The sequence below is a fragment of the Paramisgurnus dabryanus genome, chromosome 8 (genome assembly GCF_030506205.2).
Source record: "Paramisgurnus dabryanus chromosome 8, PD_genome_1.1, whole genome shotgun sequence".
Lineage (NCBI taxonomy): Eukaryota > Metazoa > Chordata > Actinopteri > Cypriniformes > Cobitidae > Paramisgurnus > Paramisgurnus dabryanus.
This window is the reverse complement of record NC_133344.1, coordinates 30,166,492-30,182,092: the sequence shown is the minus strand read 5'-3', so window position 1 is coordinate 30,182,092 and position 15,601 is coordinate 30,166,492. Positions and strand designations below refer to the sequence as shown.

The 15,601-nt window shown below is 37.2% G+C and overlaps 1 protein-coding gene across 1 annotated transcript in view; it reads left to right on the top strand.

Moving 5' to 3' along the window:
• The window catches only part of nectin3a (nectin cell adhesion molecule 3a), a 38,997-nt gene extending 27,363 nt beyond the window's left edge, over positions 1–11,634 (top strand). The window contains exons 3-6 of the mRNA XM_065281510.1: positions 2,761–3,060; positions 4,711–4,828; positions 6,039–6,190; positions 8,776–11,634. Of these exons, the coding sequence (XP_065137582.1) occupies positions 2,761–3,060; positions 4,711–4,828; positions 6,039–6,190; positions 8,776–9,407 (1,202 nt within the window). The 3' untranslated portion in view covers positions 9,408–11,634. The remainder of the gene's footprint in view (positions 1–2,760; positions 3,061–4,710; positions 4,829–6,038; positions 6,191–8,775) is intronic.
• The last annotated feature ends 3,967 nt before the right edge of the window (positions 11,635–15,601 follow it).

Below are 15,601 nucleotides of genomic sequence, written 5' to 3'. Positions count from 1 at the left end.
CCTGTATGCTCAGAATATTAAAGGCACATTTAGCAGAACGCCCCTCATCATAGGAGCCGGGATGACGTTCCCAGCTGCTCTCCTCGTGTAGATCTGTGATCCAGAGCAAGAGCGTTTGGCATCCGAATTCATGCGGTTGACAGTAACCCAGCCCAAATTCCTTCGCTCCCTGATGAGAAATCAGTACCCCTGGCCCAACCCTTAAATGATACGTCTATTCAACCGGCTCTCCATTATTTCTATCAGGGGAGTTGAGTGTAAATGAGCTGCCAAGATGCTCCAGTAAGCATTGAGTCAGCAGAGCTCCAGCGCCGATGCAGATGGCACAGAGCTCAGGTTAGATGCATTCAGGGTGGGTCAGATCTTGGCAGTCAAATGTCAACGCTCAGTGATGCGCTGTGCTTCCCCACTGTGGTGGTTCTGCGAGGCTATATTTAGCTTTAGGGTTCCCGGGGGTTATTTAGATTTGTTGTATATAAGATCCTTCTGTAAAGATAGTAGAACAGGTGTGTGGACCAGACGGCCTTGTGTTTGGGATTATGTTGCGTCCTGGCACATGTTGGAAACTGTTTTTGAGGCAAAGGTCGCAGCTGTTCTTGGGTTGGAGCCCCGGCCCCTTGGGTTGATATTCAGCCTATGCTGGGTTGTTTTAACCCATTGTTAGGTCAAATATAAACATTTTCTGGTTTAATTTAACCCAGCGGCTGGGCCTTGTCCTTTTTTGACCCAGCACAAAAAAAGCATTGTACTACTTATTGTGTTATATATACAGTAGTGGTGAAAAGTAATTGGGCAAAATTATTTATATTACTGTGTTTGGGAATCTGTTTTTTGAATATAAAAAACTTTTAAAAAAATGCACATGCACAACACTCTACTTGCTCCCGAGAGGGAATGCCTATTAAACGTGTGGACGAGAGAGAGTAAGCACGAGCCTAGTTATTCTCTTCGCTCTGTTTACAAGCTGCTGCCGGCATGGCTCATAAATTAAGATGTTTACCGTGTCTGCGCGGTTCGTGACCCTCAGACGTTTTGAAAAAACACGATGAGAACGCAAGCTTCAATGAATGGCTGAAACCGTAGCCCACCACACATATACACCTCAAAGTGCACATGTGCAGAAAGCGAACCTATGGACGAGCACGTACGACGGCCTTACGTCAACATATCATCAGAATGATTGACAACTGGGATGACCAATAGTCTTGATGATCCACCTAGAAAAAGAACATCTTCCGCTATACCTTTATGAAGTAACTAATATTTTTATTTATAAAGGTAGTACACTTCCATAATGTACATACTTAAAGTGCTTTATTTGTACTTAATATACAAAAATTTTTTTATACTTCTTAAAAACGTCTAAGTGTACTTGTCTGTGACACCATGAATATAAACTAAAATGTGCTAAACATTTATTAAAAAATGTATTTAGATACCACCTGTAGTAAACTTATACGCATCTTTGTATGAAAATTGTTAACTAAAGTGTAAACTAAATACATTTTGAATACAAAGATAGTACATTTTAGTTCATATTCATGGTGTCTCAAAATAGCATGCAAAGTATAGATGTTTTAAAGACAGTCTAGATGTATCTTAAGTATAGATGTATCTTATGGAAGTGTACTTCTTTATAAACTTTGCACATGTGTTGCATGTCATATTTTGCCAAGTTTCCTTAAATTCTCAAAGCTGAACTTCAACTTATACATAAAACACCAATGCAACATGCATAAAAAAATTTTTTATTCACATTTAATAAAATATTGGAATAAAGTTGGACATCACTTTTGGACACTACTATATATAAAAGTCAGTTTAGGGAAGTCACGCCACTTGGGGGCCAACTTTTGGGGTTGGCAAGCACTTTACGTGCCAACCTTGGGGTTGGTAAGGTTGGCAAGCTCCTCATGCACTCCTGTATAGAGTTTTTACCTGGAGCGCGGCACTTTCGTTGTCAGAATGACCATGTTGAGCATTGCATTTCATAGTTAAAGTAGTGCCACATATTGTTATATCCAAAATCTTTGTATTTTATCCAAAGTGGCTTTAAAAAATTAGGAAACAATAAAGCGAATTATCACAGGGCTAAAGTGATTCATCATAATCTACTGCAAGATTTACTGGAACTGAATCTTTAAACAGTATGTCCTTCGAATTATCCTAGACAACAAATAAAAAGAGATTTTAGCAATTTTATAGTTTATTAGTCGAACGGTCGCTCAGCTAATGTCATTTCAGAAATAAAAAACAATAATTGAAATGGACTCGGTTGTTTTTATTCAATGAGTGTTGCTTTTGTTGCGGTGGGCAGCAGAACAAATTATGACTGTAAAATTGATATTTCAGAATGATTGATTCAGTTGTACTCTCTAAAGTGTCTTTTCTTTGTCCTCTTTAAATCCACATGGAGTCTCTTATTAATGTGCCAGTGTTTTGTAGAGACAGAAGCCGCTCAGACTCAGACCGCTGGGTGCTTATAGTTTTCCTGCCTCAGCACTCAGACTCATTTCATACTTCATCCATATTTAATGTGAATTTGTGGCTTTGGGTGATCAATCACATCTCCTGTTTCCTGATCGTACTTAGACCCCTTTTCCCACCCTCTTTTTTATATTCATTATTTATTTATCTTGTTGAGTAATGTCATCTTGTACATTCAGTATCCATAACTCATGTTGTAAAAGATCATTCTTCCAGATCCCTGTTTATTTTCTCTCCTCAATTCGGTTTCTGCTGTGTTGGTTTGTTTTTCAGTGGAGCCCAAAGTCTACGTGTCTCCTGGGTCTTTGTCTCTGCTGGTTGGAGATGGTGAAACTCTAGTTGCCACGTGCACGGCTGAAAGGGGTCGCCCAGCGGCGGAGGTCTTTTGGTTATCGGACGTGGATGGCCAGACGGATGCCACGACGCACCAGGAGACCGATGGCACCATCACCAATTCAGCGCATTTCATCTGGGCTCCCACCCGTGAGGCGTATGGCCACGCCCTCACCTGCGTCGTCCGTCATCCGGCCCTATCCACGGAATACCGCATTCCTTATCAGCTCAACGTACAGTGTGAGTAAAATTGTGGATATTAGATATAGTACACTTAGTTTCTAGTAAAGTTGTGAATGCTTCATCAAAGTTTTCACAGTAGCAGATGGACGCCACACCTGCAGTGGGTGGTTTCTAGTTTGTTTAAGCGCTTGTCATTCATGAGCTCACTTTTGAGACTTGTAAGGCTTGTAAAAAGTCATATTATAAGTGGTTTTAACGTCTTAATCCTTCACGTGCATACCATTGGTATTCTCGATTGTTGGCTGTTGTCTGTTTGAACGGTGCGGCACTTAATGGAGGTGGTTTATGAAATATTGATCTGACGCAGCAAGGAATGCAAAAGGAGAGGAAGCACGACTGAGAGAGGTCCATATACTGACAGAAGGAGGCTTCAGCAGTCAATAAATCACACAGAGCCTTCCAAAGTGTTTTAAAACTACTTTTGAGCTATTAAAGAAGAAGTGTTATAATAATAGTTAAGAATGACTTTAAAGGAAAACATTACCGTTTTTCAATATTTTACTATGTTCTTAACTTAACTTAGACAAATTAATACATACCTATCTTTATTCAATGCGCGCACTTCATCTTTGCACAACGTGTCGGGAATGTGTTAGCATTTAGCCTAGCCCCATTCATTCCTTAGGATCCAAACAGGGTTGAATTTAGAAGCCACCAAACACTTCCATGTTTTTTCTATTTAAAAACTGTTACATGAGTAGTTATACTAGTAAGTATGGGGGCACAAATCCAAATGTGGTGATTTTTAAGCGGATAAAAAATGAGAACTATATTGTATGGCGGAAGAGCACTTAGTTTTCAGGACTTCGACCTCGGGCACAATAAAATCATCAAACTCCGTAAGAGGGGGAGTGATGATGTTATTGCGCGCTAAATGCTAACACATTCACGACACGCTGTGCAAAGATGAAGTGCATGTATTGAAAAAAGATAGGGATGTATTCATTTGTCCAAGTTGAGGTAAGAACATAGTAAAATATTGAAAATGGTGGTGTTTTCCTTTAAGATGAATCGCCGCGTTGTTTTCTTCACTTTGGATAGGTATCTTAAATGCTTAAATGTAACTGTAAGAATGGAAAATGACTGTACAGTGTATCAGTAATATTGGATATCATTGTTTCTCACGAATACTTGCATTGGTTCCATAAGTTGTTTGTAAGCTTCATGCTGATAAGAAATCAATCTTTCTGTTTTTATAAAAACTGTGAGGCGTTCTTTGTTTCTTCTGGATTTTTCCCTTTGTATCTCACTCCAGTTTATTTTCCCAGTCAAAGCCAAAGCTTAGTGTCCTGATGTTTCAGCTTAATTGGGTAAACCAATCACATTGACCTTTGCTGTCCATAGAGCTCAAAAATCTTGGCTTTTATTGTAGCGTTTTAGGGCCTCTGTTTTATTGTGATAAACTTTTCTCCAAATATTATTTCTGTTGCCCAAATGCGCGCGCAGGCTATTTGATCACGTGAGCTGTAAAGGGTCTATATAACATTGTTTTAAGAATAATAATGTATATTTTTTATATTAAATGTTCATTTTAGGGCAAACAAATAATAAATAAATAAATGCTGTAACAGATAGCTGAGCACTATGTAGTCTTATGTGATAGCATTAATCCTTTGACATCCTACAATGACTGATGTTGTGTTGCAGTTCCTCCAGAGGTTTCGGTGGAGGGTCTGCAAGAGGTGTGGTATGTGGGACAAGAAAATGTTAAGCTGGACTGTAGAGCCACAGCCAACCCATCTGCTCATCTTTTCCTCTGGACAAGGTTTGTGCAGTCACGAATTCTAAAGTATGCAAGCTTTAATGTTTTAGGATATTGTATCAATTAGTCTGTGCGATTCATGTGTTAGTGATCTGGGCCAGAGGTGTCCAGTCCTGATTCAGCAGTGCCGGTCCTGCAAATTTAGCTCTTACACTAATCCAACATGCATGAACAAGCTAAGCAGGGTCTTTAGGATCAAACATAGACACACTGAGGCCCATTGCTCAGATATGTCAACAAGTCCAACATATGAGACTGGGTGGTGTGAAGTACAAAAATCTCCAGTTACGACAAATCTTGATGGTTAGATTTAAATCAGTCTTTGTTATAAATTGTTGTACTTTGTGGTTTTATACACCATGTAGATCTATGGTTGAGAAATGTTAAAGTTATTGTGCTTTTAATCCAGAAAAACACAGCCCCATTGTTTATATGTACTGTATGTGTTTATTGGGTAATCTTGCCTGATCCAATATGGTGGCGACGTTGATCTACAATTAAGCAGTGAATGTTAAATCTCTTTATTAAGCACCAATATTAACCTATAAGTAAGCATTTTATCACACTATTGGACATCGTCCGATTGTTCACAAACTGCCAATGTTCGGGGCAGATTATATCCTCGTGTTTGCTCCGCACTTTTAGGATTTCACAACTTAATACTTTAAACAACGAGTAAAAAGCAAAACAGACCGTTTCTATAGGTACACTTTAAAAAATTCCTTTTTGCACTTACATTTTTAATCAACTTTTATTTTTTATAAAGTTTATTTTTAGAATTTGTAGCTACTCCTCACTAGACAAGAAAGTAAAAAAATGAATTGTCAATTCAAGTTGATTAAACTTAAAACATTTTACAGTGTAGATATAATTCTACAAAACTGAATATCGGCATTGGCACAGAAATTTTGTATTGGTTCATCCCTACGATTTATGTCTATCTTCAAAGTTATGTGACACTTTGCTATTTTGTGGCTGTTGTGGGTGATGTTAAGTATCCATGCATATTTCAACACTTTTATCTCCTGATATAATGGAATTGTGTGTAGTGTGAACAAAGCTAATGAACTGTAGAGTAACAGAAACTCTACACATCACTAATGTATAGCGAAGAGGCAGTGGAACTACAGGTTTCTCCAAAGTGGCTGCCTGCAGAAAAATGACCTTGTTGACATGCCTTAAATTGATAATGCTGTCTTTTGTCACCCTCCAGGTTAGACGCCTCAATGCCTGTAGGTGTGGAAACATCCAATGGCAGCTTAATGTTTACTCGCCCTTTAGAGCAGAATGACTCTGGACAATACAGGTGTGAAGTCTGGAACGACATTGGGCAGAGCCTTCAGGATGTTCGCATCTTAATACTCGGTGAGAAGTTTTATGTGGCCCCAAAGGTCCACAATTGCTTGTGATGATGTTTTTACTCTACAGGGGCCTAACGTTTGGGTGATAGATTAGGTTCTGACAGACATGACATTCATACACATCTATGTGGTTATTTTAACGTGAGGCTTTGAGATACAAAGAAACCACGTTTGGTGACTCTGAAATGGGATAAAAAATTATAAGGCAAACTGCAGTATGACTTTCTTAATTACGTCTTTCAGTAGCATCTTTGGCCTGACTTCATAAGCTCTTTCATGCAGACGAGACGCTCCACCCAAGGATAAAACACACTGGATGTTATGCTCGCTATTAAAGCTGTTTTTACTTCTGAACTTTTGATCATTCCAGCTGGAAGGCCACAGTGTGTTGAGGTTCGCTCATTCATGATTAAGTAAAAGAACATTGCAACAAACTGTTTTTGTACTTTTTACTTTTATTACTAAAGTAGTATTTAATAGTATTATTTTAGTACAATATTTTAGTTTAGTTAGTAAACACAAAATTCTTGTCAAATAAATCGTCATCCGGTTTGCTGTGTGGCAATGGCACCTTCTTCAAAAATAAGATAATAATATTAACCGCATGCTCTCGGCACATATTATTATCATCAAATACTTTCACTTTAAATCTGCTTAATCCCAATATCAGGCCTTCCAGAAATACCGCTTTGTTGGCAGAAATGCCACATCGAATTTTCAGCAATTTGAAATTGAAATAATGAAATGACTAATGTGACATTTGTGAATTAAGGCACTTCAATTACTAATAACCTTTATATTGCTATTAAAGTGAATTACTGAACTTAAACACAAGAGTAAGGGCTGTGACGATAAATCTCATGTCCCATTAAAAAGACCTTTGATTCTGAATAACAAGGATGAGATTCTGTGTTTCATTCCCAGCTTGTGCGTGTACTACGACGTTTTGGTCAGTAAGAAGTCCTTGTCCATCTAAAATCATTATGAGTCTGAGTCACTTATAACTTGCATTTAAAAAAGCAACACTTGTTAAACAAAATCATTCAGAATATTTTTATTATAATGAAAATACCTGAAACAATTTGAGGAATAGCGATACACTGCAAAAAAGTATTTAAGAAAAAAAATTCTTAGTATTTTTGTCTTGTTTTTAGTAAAAATATCTAAAAATTCTTAAATTAAGATTTTTTTTCTTGATGAGCAAAACAACAAAAGAAATAAGTCCAGTTTTTAGACCATATAAGTCCATTAAACAAGCAAAAAAAAATCTGAATTTATCTTGAATTTAGTGTTTGAGAAAAATGTGTAAGATTTTTTTGCTTACCCCATTGGCAGATTGTTTTGCTTGTTTTATGCACAAAAATCACTTAAATTTCATATTTTTGGTCTAAAAACTAGACTTATTTTCTTGGGTCGTTTTGCTCATCAAAAAAAGCATCTTATTTTAAGAATTTTTAGATATTTTTACTGAAATCAAAACAAAAATACTGAGACATTTTTTCTTGAGAAAAATATATTTTTGGCAGTGTATAAATATTCCTATAGACATTTCCTGAAAAAGGCTTTTCTCAATATGGGTTCTTCAGCCATCTTGCGTCCTTGTGTCCTCGCTCTACATCATCATTAACTGTCGAAGTTTAATTCAAATTCTCAAGAACGCAAGTACAGAGGATGCGTGAAAATACCCGGATGAGTTCTTGATATCGAGGATGCATCGAGTACAGACTTGCGCGTTGAAATTTGGAGAGGTCACGCGACCAGCAGGAAGAGCACACACATCTAAATTCTCACAAGTGCTTTCTGTGTTCTCGCGACCTTCTAAGTTCGTTCTTCCAAGGTCGCCTGGCAAGACCAGGCTCCACGAGGACGCAAGTCCGTTCTTTGCATTCTTTGAATTGAGAAACAGCCATAGTGTTTGTAATGCTACTTCTTCTGTGGCACAATTGGAGTTTCTGCACGAGAGCGCCCTCTGGCTTTTGTATGTGCTGGGATTCATTCACTGAGAAACATGCATTTGCATGATTAATCATTACAGCGCTACATAAGAGCGTCATAAAAAATGCTTATTTACAAGAAAACATGTAATTTGCACTTAGAGGGTTTTGCATCTGAACTTTTAATTTCCTGTTGCTAAATATGTGAATCCTTCAATTACTTGCTTAAAACCAATAATGGTGATGTTTTAAAGCTTTTTAAGAGCTAGCTGAACATGCCAAAAGGTCCACACTTGGACTTTTGAGGTTTCAGAAATGACGTAAATAAGTTTAGAGCAAACTCCCAGCAGTTTCCATTCAGCCAGCTCTCACAGTGCATCATACCACACATTTGGCCACCCAAGACCTTCCTTAAGGAACAAAACTTAAGAATGTTTTATTATTTTGCAATCCAGACATTGTAAAACCAGTTGTTGGATTTTCATAATGCGCAGATTCTTTATATTTCACGACAAAGTCAGACTGGAAAGTTTTTACTAAAGCAAAACAAACCTGTTTGTCTGTTAATGAGTCAAGTTTTGTTCATAGTTCTGTATTTGAGTTTAGCACCATTTCGGTTGACAAATATTAACATGTGTTCATCTTTTTGTCTTAGATCCACCACCTACCACTGCGGTCCCCACCACCACCCAGTCCAACTTGCCTGGCAACAGGTTAACCATCACAGCTCCTATCAAACACCAAGCCCATATCACCTTCCCGACCGATGCTTCCACACCCGGCAGCAGCCTGGGCACAATTGTTGGAGGCGCAGTTGGCGGGATCCTGATCTTGGTTTTGCTAATGGCGTTGGCGGGAGTCGTCTACATGCGACAACGGCGGACGTTCCGTGGCGACTACTATACCAAGCAGTACATAGGCCCGTCTGACATGCAGAAAGAGTCACAGCTCGACGTGCTTCAACCGCATGAGCTCCGGGACGTTTACGGGGACGACTCGGGCAACGGCAGTCAAGATTTGAAGCCCAAACCTGACGGAGACATTATTTATCCCGATTACGGCAGTGACCACAAAGACGTGGAAGGCTGGAGCGACAATCTTAGCCTTCAGAGAGAGGGAACGTATTACTCGGACCATCACAACCATCACAACGTGAACCCCAGCGGGCCGCCTTTGCACAACGGCTCCCCCTACCTGCAGGACGAGTGCTTCGACAACGGCACGGACAGCGATTACGTATCGCACGTAGATGGCTCTGTCATTTCGCGCAGGGAATGGTACGTTTGAAACAATGGAGTCGAAGGAACTTTACTGGACAATAACTAATTTAAAATCAACGGAGGAGGTATATTTAACTCTGCAGTGTGGGATAAAATGTACATTATAAATGAAAATGTATTCCGCTCCAAGCTGTTTTTTTATTTCATTCTCGCGTTTTATATGTGTTTCAAATTATTTTGTCAAGTGTACTTCTGTCATGGTTTATGATCACAGGGTGGACCTGCACAAAGAAAACAAGTCTGCTAAAATTAAGCAACACTCCTTGCATAACCGGTCCAGTTACCGCATCCTCTCTCGCTGTTTTTTTCACGTTTGCAGTAACTGTGTGACTTCCCTAGCAATCGGAGCAATGGATCACTTAAGCTTCATATCGATTTTGATATGAATTTGAAAAACATAGTTATAAAGTTATGTTTTAACTGCAGGGAGTCTTTTTTGTTGCATAAAATATATACAATGCAAAAAAAGATGTCTTAATCTGTATTTTTGACACATTTTTTTTTAGTAGAAATATTGAAGGGTTTGGAAACGTAGATACAAATTTAAAAAAATTTACTTAAGAAGCAAATTATAAGCATAAATGAAGACTTGTAAGAAATATTATAAAGTACACTGAAAAAATATATTCATTAAATTTACAATTTAATTTTTTTAAGTTAAGTGGTTGCAATTAATTTATTTAAGCTACATTTAAACAAAAAAATAAGAAAAAAAATAAAAATAAAATAAAACATTTGCTTAAAATGTAGCTTAAATAAATTGATTGTGACCACTTACCTTAAAAAAAGAGTAAAGAATATTTTTTAGTGTAGGTTTATTATCTTAGTTTTTCTCTTACCCAATTTTGTTTCTCTGCTAAATTAATTTTGTTTAAAAATACAAGGTCAAGAACATGATTTTTTTGTATGTGATTACTAGAAATACAGCAGGTTTCACTCTATGGATTATTTTTAACCCAGCTGTTCTATATTGTGACGCATTTCAGCACACACCCCTCTTATAGTAATCTGCTTTTCACCAGTCTAAGTTAAAGAGCAATCAGACTTTTTTTTAAAGAGCAGTTTAATGTGGCTGTATTGAAGACCTGTCATGGGGTGAGGGGGCCGTGACAGATCAAAAGGACCACGGTCTGCCCCGAGGTTTCACCGAAGCCTTGCGGCGTTTGCCAATTTAGTGCACTCCTTTTAATTTTACGCTGATTTCTTATTTCACTCCATCTCTCCACCCTTTCTACTCCCATCCCAGGGCAGAACGATCCGACTATCCCAAAATAAACTGTCTGGCACGCATCTGCTATGTGGATTTCCACTAACATGCCTCACCTCAAAGATCGAACTTTTTAATTATTTTTTTCAAGATTTATTGGATCTCAGAGAAGTCCAGAGCATCTGCCTGATATAGGTCTTGACAATTGTTTTTCCACTGTAGGTTTCAGTGCCTGCTGGAAAAGATGTGGCAGTCACCATTGCTTTGATTTATAAATAAGTTGCACTGTTTTTACAGTTGTGTTCAGTTTATATTTTAAGTAAAAATCGGTTGATTTGATTTGGTCACCTTTAAATTATTTGGGGCAATAATAACACTTACCAGAAATGTAGTCTTATTTCAAGCTTATATCTGTGAGACATTAATTTAACATTTTAATTATCATCATTTGTTTTCTGTATGTTCACCACACATAATGGAGCTACAGAAATGGACTCAAAGTTGCTTATACTAGTTCTTCCTTGCTTATTTTTTTATAAAGTATATATTTGCAAGCATAGTGCCTTTGGCAGTACAAAAAACATAAGATGTTTAGTCTGTCATTATTGTTTGTCATTTTTGTTTCCGAAAGTTGTTTCTGAACGATTCCTTCCAAACTTTATTTTCTGAAAGATAAAACTTCTTGGAAGTTCAAAAGCACCTGAAATGGTGAAATCTCACTGGAATTTTAAAACAGTATAACGCTTTCAAGTGTTACGTTGGCCAGTTGCAGTACATATTATTTTTTTGTAAATATTCTGGTATGAGAAACATATTTTTATATGAGGCCGGAAAACATTAAGATGTTCACACTTTGTTCAAATGCGTTTTCTTCTCATGTTCTTTTTTATATTTAGTTCTCAGGTGTTTGAAAGATTATTTTGTACATATTAGAGTTATACTGATTACTTATTTTGAAAATGAGAAACAGACATGGCTTTGTTTTTGATGCTTTCTGTTTATAATAAAAAAGTTTTCTTCAAGCATGTTTCTGACAACCAGATCGAGATCCTTTTTTCTTAGTATCATAACATCATTGTTTTGTACTTTTTCTGCTTCTCCAGAAAGAAATTCATGCACGTTTGTCTTCAAACTATAATTTGTGGGAGTTGGCTAGTTTAAAAACAAAATTTTTTGAGTCCCCAGAAGCCCCATGCATAAGCATTCCTCACACCTGTGATTATACTGACCCAACGCATCACCCTCCATTAGGTCCAACTCAGCACCCTCTCCATCATTTAGAAGGAAAATAGATTTTTGGCAATGAGAGGTAACCGATCACATCAGCACAGCCCTGATGCATCAAGCTGTCTATTCTTCTCTATATTGACCAACTACACAAAAACAGACACCGCACATACACAAAGTCAGCACTGGATGTGTCTCACTAGTACAGACAGAGTCATTCTCTCTGCTGTTGATTGATCTTGCAATATGATCCTGGTTAAACGAGACCCCCCACAGGATATTCTGAATGGAAACTTTTGGTTTTCTTCAATGTTACTTGACAGTTTTTTAGGAGAAAGTTCATGAACCAGATTTTTTCTTTATTTACACTCTTAAAAATCAAGGTGCTTCATGATGCCATAGAAGAACCATTTTGGGTTTTCCAGATCCTCGCTTAATCTGATGTGTAATCAGTTAAGTGTTAAGTGAGTGTCTTGCGAGTATTTTGTGAATGTGAGCGTCTCTTTTATCATAAACCTTTTAGACCCATGTGCAGCAGGCTCGTATTTTGACAAGACGCATGGCGCAACTAACACATTTTTTTAATTTGCGCCCCTCAGAAGAGAAGTCAACAGCCACCACTGAGTTTCAGGTTCAAGGAGGCAAAAATAGTTCTGGCAGTGTACTCACCTATATGTTAAAGGAGACTTTTTCATGTGTAAGTTCTATAATTGGGTCCCTAGTGCTTCTATCAACCTATCACACTAAAAAATATTGGGTTGTTTTTAACCCCGGGCTGGGTAACTATAGGACAGAACAAATTTCTGGGTTAAAGTGACCCAAATAATGGGTTGTTTTAACCCAACTGCTGGGTTGTTTCAACATGGTTGATAAACAATAACCCAGCAGTTGGGTTAAAACAACCCATTATTTGGGTCATTTTAACCCAGAAATGTGTGCTGTCCTATACTGCCCTACAAAGCGATTTGGTCAAAATTGAGTTAAGGGTTAAAATGGGCTTTGTGAGATCTGTTGTGTCTTGTGACAAAGTCTCCTGGTTAAATTTTGTCCCATTTCAGAGAAATGTGTGTGCCAAAATTGCAGTAACATGTTTGACTGGCTGGTGTAAAAAACTTTAAAGCCATTTTTCTCAGTTTCAGTGTTTGCGTAGATACTGCACTAAGCCTTCACAACTACAAAGTGGCAATTTTAACATGCTATAATAAATTATCTATATGGTATTTTGAGCTAAAACTTCAAATATGTACATATTGGGGACACCAAAGATTTATTTTACATCTTTAAGAAGTCTTGTGAAATGTCCCCTTTAAAGAAAAATTGTACTGGTCTCTTTTATGCAATTAAAATAAATGAGTGCAAAGGCACTATAAAAGTATAAAAAAGTTGTAAGTCTTCTTGAAGTCCTTTGAAGAACTTAATGCAATTTATGAGTTTAATCAACTTGTATTTATAAGTCATTTTAACTGTATTGACTGATGAGTCGCTATAACTTATAAAATAAAGTTGACATAACTAAAGCAAATTAAACTTGATTTATCAAGTTACAGCAACTCATAACTTCTTAAGATAGTTGAAATGACTTGAAAATCATAGTTAATTAAACTTAAAAATGTAAGTGCAAGACGTTTTTCGATATATTCATTTAGACTTGTGAACAAATTGTTGTTTTGTGTGAAGTTCATCCACTTAAGTAAACTTGTTTGAATGATTCTTTCATAAACTGGTTTTCGAGTTGACTTAATATTTAAAAAAAATATTTGATTTCTCACACAAAGCTGTTATGACTTGAATGTTGAGTTGAATGATGAGTTGAAATATTGCCCACAAAGCATGCAGATCATTTTTTTATGTTGCACTTGAATAATTTTTTCAAGTTGGAAAGCTTTAGTCACCATTAATTAAAACATGCATTATAAAGAGCAATGCACATTCCTCAAATCTTCTGCTTAGAGTTCCAAAGAAATACACTTATTTAAATCAACATAAGTAAATAATGACAGTATTTAAGTATCTCAAGTTCCAAATCCATCAGTGAGGTCGATCAGCAAAGTCTTTGTTACAGACCCTCAGCCCCCTCATGTCTGACCAGTTGTCGTTCTTTCAACACTCAAGTGGCTTCAGTATCTCCTTTACAACATGATGGCTTTTGTGCTGTCATGCTGTCTAACCGCAATGGCCCTAATCTCATCCATCACTGCTTTCACCAGTCGGTTTGTTCAGTTTGTGTATAAATAACTCACTGCTGGTGGGCTTCAGTTACCTTCTGCTTTGATTTCAGCTTTAGCTCCCCTTTAACTTATTGAATCTAAAACTAATTTACTTATCTATAAATCTTCAGTTTTTCTGAGTTAATCAGTTTAATTTGTGTACTAATATAATCTCATGTCAAATCAGATCAGTGTTTAACTATGTGAGACTCGTTTATATTTTCTATGGTCAGAAATGAAGGCCTTTGCGGGTTTTCAGTAGCATGGATTTGAAGGTTATTGAGCAGGATGCCCTTGTTTTCGTTCTTCTAGAAAGGACGTGCAAGATCACACCACTGTTGGCTAATGAACACAACCCAAGAATGGGCAGCTCACATCAAAGGCCATGGCTGACACAGCAGATCACACAAATTGTTTAAGCTTGTGGATTTGAAAATAATGAAGTACTTGAGTGAGTGAAAGTGTATGACATAGTTAAAACACAAATTGGCGTCCTGTGTCCCTTTTTGTTTTTGTTAAATGATTTTAAATAGAAAAAAAATGGATAAGTGTTCCCTCACCACTTCGGGTTATTAACATTTTATCCAAAGTGACTTTCAGTGCATTCAAGCTACACATTTTATCAGTGTGTGCGTGTTCACTGGAAATCAAACCAATGACCTTTGTGTTGCTAGCACAGTACTGACCCATAGAAACACCAAATGGAAAATTCAGGAATGTTGGTGGGTTGAGGAGGTTTCTCTGACATCAGCAAAAAATGTTGTCAACTTGACTTTCTGCATTGTGTGAAAGGGGGAAGTCATTGAGCAGGACAAGAAAGGGTGCTCAATCACACCCCTATATTTACCAAATAAACTACTGTTTGTTGTTTACACTTTCTTTAAACTAAGTGAGAAACAGGGACCAGGAAAATGCTCGCACACAATAAGAACGATACAAATAACACTTTACTATTTGTATTAATAATCTTTATAAAAGGTCTAGTAAAATTTACAACTACAAGTGCGATCTATTAAAAGGCTGTGTATAGTGAATGTTTCACTAAACAACCATGAACATTGGATCTCCCCATGTAAATGTCCATTTAACGTTTAAATTACCTTACATAAAGACATCCAGGCAATGTTCATTGATGGGATGTTCTGCTGCGCTTTAATTGTTAGCTGGAATGATGTCCTACATGAAAACATCCAGGCAATGTCTATTATAGGGACATCCTGCTGACCTTTTTTTAGTTAAATTGTACAATGTACCCATGTAAACCTCCTTTTAATGTTTAAATGATCCTACATAAAGACATTCAGGGAGCGTTCATTCATGGGACATTTTAGCTGGGATGATGTCCCCATGTAAACATCCACGTAACATTTAAATGACCCTACATGAAGACGTTCAGGGAACTTTCATTCACGGGACGGTCTGCTGTTCTTTTATTGTTAGTTGGGACGATGTCCCCATGTTAACTTCCTTTCAACGTTTAAATGACCCTACATGAAGACATCCAGGGATGTCCATTTAGGGGACATTCTGCTGGCCTTTTATTGTTAGCTGGGACGATGT